General features: G+C 49.2%; 1 protein-coding gene across 1 annotated transcript in view; it reads right to left on the reverse strand.

Annotated features, from left to right (window-relative positions):
• Nucleotides 1–5,997, reverse strand: part of rims3 (regulating synaptic membrane exocytosis 3) — a 207,612-nt gene extending 201,615 nt beyond the window's left edge. Inside the window, exon 1 of the mRNA XM_065020030.1 lies at nucleotides 5,718–5,997. Within this exon, the coding sequence (XP_064876102.1) occupies nucleotides 5,718–5,997 (280 nt within the window). The remainder of the gene's footprint in view (nucleotides 1–5,717) is intronic.
• Nucleotides 5,998–6,324: the final 327 nt, after the last annotated feature.

Raw genomic sequence — 6,324 nt, forward strand, 5'->3', positions numbered from 1 at the left:
GAGAGGAGGAGGTGAAGAGAGGGATGAGAAGAGAGAGGGAGGTGAAGAGAGAGGGAGGTGAAGAGAGAGGAGGGAGAAGAGAGAGGGAGGTGAAGAGAGGGAGGAGAAGAGAGGGAGGTGAAGAGAGGGAGGTGAAGAGAGGGAGGAGAAGAGAGAGGGAGGTGAAGAGATATAGGTGAAGAGAGGGAGGAGAAGAGAGAGGGAGGAGAGAGGGAGGAGAAGAGAGAGGGAGGAGAAGAGAGAGGAGGAGGAGAAGAGAGGGAGGAGAAGAGAGGGGAGAAGAGGAGGTGAAGAAGAGAGGGAGGAGAAGAGAGGGAGGAGAAGAGAGGGAGGGAGGTGAGGGAAAGAGAGGGAGGAGAAGAGAGAGGGGGAGGAGAAGAGAGGGGGAGGAGAAGAGAGAGGGAGGTGAAGAGGGAGAGAGAGGTGAGAGAGAGGGAGGAGAAGAGAGAGGGAGGAGAAGAGAGAGGGAGGTGAAAGAGAGGGAGGAGAAGAGAGAGGGAGGAGATGAGAGGGAGGAGAAGAGAGAGGGAGGTGAAAAGAGAGAGGAGGAGAGAGAGAGAGGGAGGAGAGAGAGAGGGAGGAGAAGAGAGAGGGAGGAGAAGAGAGAGGGAGGTGAAGAGAGGAGAAGGAGGTGAAGAGAGAGGGAGGTGAAGAGAGGGCAGAGAAGAGAGAGGGAGGTGAAGAGAGAGGGAAGAGAAGAGAGAGGGAGGTGTGAGAGGGAGGTGAAGAGAGGGAGGTGAAGAGAGGGAGGAGAAGAGAGAGGGAGGTGAAGAGAGGGAGGTGAAGAGATATAGGTGAAGAGAGGAAGGTGAAGAGAGGGAGGAGAAGAGAGAGAGGAGAAGAGAGAGGGAGGTGAAAAGAGGGAGGAGAAGAGAGGGAGGTGAAGAGAGGGAGGAGAAGAGAGGGAGGACAAGAGAGGGAGGACAAGAGAGAGGGAGGAGAGGAGAGAGGGAGGAGAGAAGAGAGGGAGGGAGGGAAGAGAGGGAGGAGAAGAGAGAGGGAGGAGAGAGGGAAGGTGAATAGAGAGGGAGGTGAAGAGAGAGGGAGGAGAAGAGATATAGGTGAAGAGAGGGAGGTGAAGAGAGGGAGGAGAAGAGAGAGGGAGGAGAAGAGAGGGAGGTGAAGAGAGGGAGGAGAAGAGAGAGGGAGGAGGGGAGAGAGAGAGAGGTGAAGGGAGAGGGAGGTGAAGAGAGGGAGGAGAAGAGAGAGGGAGGAGAGGGGAAGGTGAATAGAGAGGGAGGTGAAGAGAGAGAGAGGAGAAGAGAGAGGGAGGAGAAGAGACAGGGAGGAGAAGAGACAGGGAGGAGAAGAGCGAGGGAGGTGAATAGAGGGAGGAGAAGAGAGAGGGAGGAGAAGAGAGAGGGAGGAGAAGGGAGAGGGAGGTGAAGAGAAGGAGGAGAAGAGAGAGGGAGGAGAGGGGAAGGTGAATAGAGAGGGAGGTGAAGAGAGAGGGAGGAGAAGAGAGAGGGAGGAGAAGAGACAGGGAGGAAAAGAGAGGGAAGTGAAGAGAGGGAGGAGAAGAGAGGGAGGAGAAGAGAGAGGGAGGTGAAGAGAGAGGGAGGAGAAGAGAGAGGGAGGTGAAGAGAGAGGGAGGAGAAGAGAGAGAGAGGTGAAGAGAGAGGGAGGAGAAAAGAAGGGAGGAGAAGAGAGGGAGGAGAAGAGAGAGGGAGGTGAAGAGAGGGAGGAGAAGAGAGAGGGAGGAGAAGAGAGAGGGAGGAGAGGGGAAGGTGAATAGAGAGGGAGGTGAAGAGAGAGGGAGGAGAAGAGAGAGGGAGGAGAAGAGACAGGGAGGAAAAGAGAGGGAAGTGAAGAGAGGGAGGAGAAAAGAGAGAGGGAGGTGCAGAGAGAGGGAGTAGAAGAGAGAGGGAGGTGAAGAGAGAGGGAGGAGAAGAGAGAGAGAGGTGAAGAGAGAGGGAGGAGAAGAGAGAGGGGGAGGAGAAGAGAGAGGGAGGTGAAGAGAGAGGGAGGAGAAGAGAGAGGGAGGTGAAGAGAGGGTGGAGAAGAGAGAGGGAGGTGAAGAGAGGGAGGAGAAGAGAGAGGGAGGAGAAGAGAGGGGAGGAGAAGAGAGAGGGAGGAGAGGAGAGAGGGAGGAGAAGAGAGAGAGGAGAAGAGAGAGGGAGGTGAAGAGAGAGGGAGGAGAAGAGAGAGGGAGGTGAAAAGAGAGGGAGGAGAAGAGAGAGGGAGGAGAAGAGAGGGAGGTGAAGAGATAGAGGTGAAGAGATAGAGGTGAAGAGAGAGGGAGGGAGGAGAAGAAAGAGGGAGGTGAAAAGAGAGGGAGGAGAAGAGAGAGGGAGGTAAAGAGAGGGAGGAGAAGAGAGAGGGAGGAGAAGAGAGAGGGAGGTGAAAAGAGAGGGAGGTGAAGAGAGGGGGAGGAGAAGAGAGAGGGAGGAGAAGAGAGAGGGAGGAGAAGAGAGAGGGAGGTGAAGAGAGAGGGAGGAGAAGAGAGAGGGAGGAGAAGAGAAGGAAGTGAAGAGAGGGAGGAGAAGAGAGAGGGAGGAGAAGAGAGAGGGAGGTGAAGAGAGGGAGGTGAAGAGATGGAGGTGAAGAGATAGAGGTGAAGAGAGAGGGAGGAGAAGAGAGGGAGGAGAGCAGATGATAGAAAAGAGAGAAAATAATGAAGGGATGTGAGAGAGATGGAGAGAAAGAGAAGGAGAGAGTTTGACAAACTCTGACTTAGGCAGGAATGGTGAGATATTACGAGCAGAGAAAAGTTTTACACCAAAAAAAGAGAAGCTAAAGAAAAAGCTGGAAAGAGGAGAGTTAGGAGAGAGAGGAGAGGGGAGAGGAGAGAGAGGGGACAGGAGAGGAGAGGGGAGAGAGGAGAGACAGGAGAGAGGAGAGGGGAGAGAGAAGAGAGTGGAGAGGAGAGAGAGGAGAGTTAGGAGAGAGAGGCGAGAGGAGAGAGAAGAGGGAGGAGAGTTAGGAGAGAGAGGAGAGAGAAGAGAGGGGAGAGAGGAGAGACAGGAGAGAGGAGAGGGGAGAGAGAAGAGAGGGGAGAGGAGAGAGAGGAGAGGGGAGGGAGGAGAGTTAGGAGAGAGAGGAGAGAGGAGAGGGGAGAGGAGAGAGAGAGGGGAGAGGGGAGAGGGGAGAGGGGAGGGAGGAGAGTTAGGAGAGAGAGGAGAGAGGAGAGGGGAGAGGGGAGAGGAGAGTTAGGAGAAGGGAGAGGAAGGAGAGAGGGGAGGGAAGAGAGAGGGGAGGGAAGAGAGGGGAGAGGAGAGAGTTAGGAGAGAGGAGAGAGGAGAGAGGAGAGGAGAGCGAGGAGAGCGAGGCAAGGAGGAAATGGAGCAGTATTTCTTACCGGGCAGGTGAAAGAAAATGTGAGGATAGAGAGGAACAGCGCTGGGAAAACCATTTTCATGGTGAGTAAAAATAAAGACGCCTTAATAGAAAATGACTCTAGTAAAAGTGAAAGTCACCCAGTAAAATACTACTTGAGTAAAGTATAAAAAATATTTGGTTTTAAATATACTTAAGTATCAAAAGTAAAAGTATAAATCATTTCACATTTCTTATATAAAGCAAAGCAGACGGCATAATGTTCTTGTTTGTTTAATTGTACGGATAGCCAAGGGTAGTACCCACACTCCAACAATCAGACATCATTTACAAACAAAGCATGTGTTTAGTGAGTCCTCCAGATCAGAGACAGTAGGGACGACCAGGAATGTTCTCTGTTTAGTGAGTCCTCCAGATCAGAGGCAGTAGGGATGACCAGGGATGTTCTCTGTTTAGTGAGTCCTCCAGATCAGAGACAGTAGGGACGACCAGGAATGTTCTCTGTTTAGTGAGTCCTCCAGATCAGAGGCAGTAGGGATGACCAGGGATGTTCTCTGTTTAGTGAGTCCAGATCAGAGGCAGTAGGGATGTTCTCTGTTTAGTGAGTCCTCCAGATCAGAGGCAGTAGAGATGTCCAGGGATATTCTCTGTTAAGTGAGTCTTCCAGATCAGAGGCAGTAGGGATGACCAGGGATGTTCTCTGTTTTAGTGAGTCCTCCAGATCAGAGGCAGTAGGGAGACCAGGGATGTTCTCTGTTTTAGTGAGTCCACCAGATCAGAGGCAGTAGGGATGACCAGGGATGTTCTCTGTTTAGTGAGTCCTCCAGATCAGAGGCAGTAGAGATGACCAGGGATGTTCTCTGTTTAGTGAGTCCTCCAGATCAGAGGCAGTAGGGATGACCAGGGATGTTCTCTGTTTAGTGAGTCCTCCAGATCAGAGGCTAGTAGGGATGACCAGGGATGTTCTCTGTTTAGTGAGTCCAGATCAGAGACAGTAGGGACGACCAGGAATGTTCTCTGTTTAGTGAGTCCTCCAGATCAGAGGCAGTAGGGATGACCAGGGATGTTCTCTGTTTAGTGAGTCCAGATCAGAGGCAGTAGGGATGTTCTCTGTTTAGTGAGTCCTCCAGATCAGAGGCAGTATGACCAGGGATGTTCTCTGTTTAGTGAGTCCTCCAGATCAAAATGTGACGAGTAGTTTTGGGAAAATGCACGGAGTAAAAAAATACATAATTTTCTTCAGTAATGTAGTAAAAAAAAAAAAAAAAAAGGTTGTCAAAAATATAAATAAAGTAAAATAAAGTACAGATACCGCAAGAAAACGTCTTAAGTAGTACTTTCAAGTGTTTTTACGTTAAGTACTTTACACCAGTGGAGATCATCCGAGGTAGAGTACAAACAACAACCTCATCCATTAGAATAATGTATTGTGATGAACCCTCATCCATCAGAATAATGTATTGTGATGAACCCTCATCCATCAGAATAATGTATTGTGATGAACCCTCATCCATTAGAATAATGTATTGTGATGAACACTCATCCATTAGAATAATGTATTGTGATGAACCCTCATCCATTAGAATAATGTATTGTGATGAACCCTCATCCATTAGAATAATGTATTGTGATGAACCCTCATCCATTAGAATAATGTATTGTGATGAACCCTCATCCATTAGAATAATGTATTGTGATGAACCCTCATCCATTAGAATAATGTATTGTGATGAACCCTCATCCATTAGAATAATGTATTGTGATGAACCCTCATCCATCAGAATAATGTATTGTGATGAACCCTCATCCATTAGAATAATGTATTGTGATGAACCCTCATCCATTAGAATAATGTATTGTGATGAACCCTCATCCATTAGAATAATGTATTGTGATGAACCCTCATCCATTAGAATAATGTATTGTGATGAACCCTCATCCATTAGAATAATGTATTGTGATGAACCTTGCTGGCTGAGCAACAGGATGCTCCTATTATCTCCACGGCCCCAAAAATGGCCGTCAACAACAACCCCATTTTTTTTTTTTTTTTTACCGAAGTGAGACTGACCTTGCTGGTTGAGCAACAGGATGCCCTAAAATGGCTGCTAACAACTAATAACAACAACATTACATACAATTATAACTAAACCAAAGTGAGACTGACCTTGCTGGTTGAGCAACAGGATGCCCTAAAATGGCTGCTAACAACTAATAACAACAACATTACATACAATTATAACTAAACCAAAGTGAGACTGACCTTGCTGGTTGAGCAACAGGATGCCCTAAAATGGCTGCTAACAACTAATAACAACAACATTACATACAATTCAAATGAAACCAAAGTGAAACTGACCTTACTGGTTGAGCAACAGGGGCTTAGCTCCACTGATCCAAAATGGCCGCCAACAACTAAAATGCAACAACATGAAACTGACCTTGCTGATTGAGCTGCAGAGTGCTCTTGCTCCACTGCGACAGACCCACGATGGCCACCATCTTGGCTCCAAGGCTTGAGCGTCTCTTCTTGTTTCCGGCCAGCGTCCCCACCTCTCCTGGCCGACCGCCACTCCCGGGACTCTTCTCCAGGCTGTACATGGCTCCCGAGATACTGGAGGACCGGACGACGTTCCCCACCACTGCCACCCTCATCCCGGAGAGACCGGACATGCCACCGTGGACGGGACTGGGCACCTCGACAGAGCTGCTAAGCATCATGGCTACTGAGCAGGAGGACAGTCGATGGGCTGGAGGGGGTAGAGAGAGGGGAGAGGGGTTAGATTGAATAGGGAAAGATGAAGAAGAGGGGTTAGATTGAGCTGGGAGAGAAGAAGAAGAGGGGTTAGATTGAGTTGGGAGAGAAGAAGAAGAAGGGTTAGATTGAGTTGGGAGAGAAGAAGAAGAGACGTTTGATTTAGTTGGGAGAGAAGAAGAAAAGGGGGTAGATTGAGTTGGGAGAGAAGAAGAAGGGTTAGATTGAGTTGGGAGAGAAGAAGAAAAGGGGGTAGATTGAGTTGGGAGAGAAGAAGAAAAGGGGGTAGATTG

This window comes from Oncorhynchus nerka, linkage group LG7 (assembly GCF_034236695.1).
Source record: "Oncorhynchus nerka isolate Pitt River linkage group LG7, Oner_Uvic_2.0, whole genome shotgun sequence".
In the NCBI taxonomy this organism is placed as follows: domain Eukaryota; kingdom Metazoa; phylum Chordata; class Actinopteri; order Salmoniformes; family Salmonidae; genus Oncorhynchus; species Oncorhynchus nerka.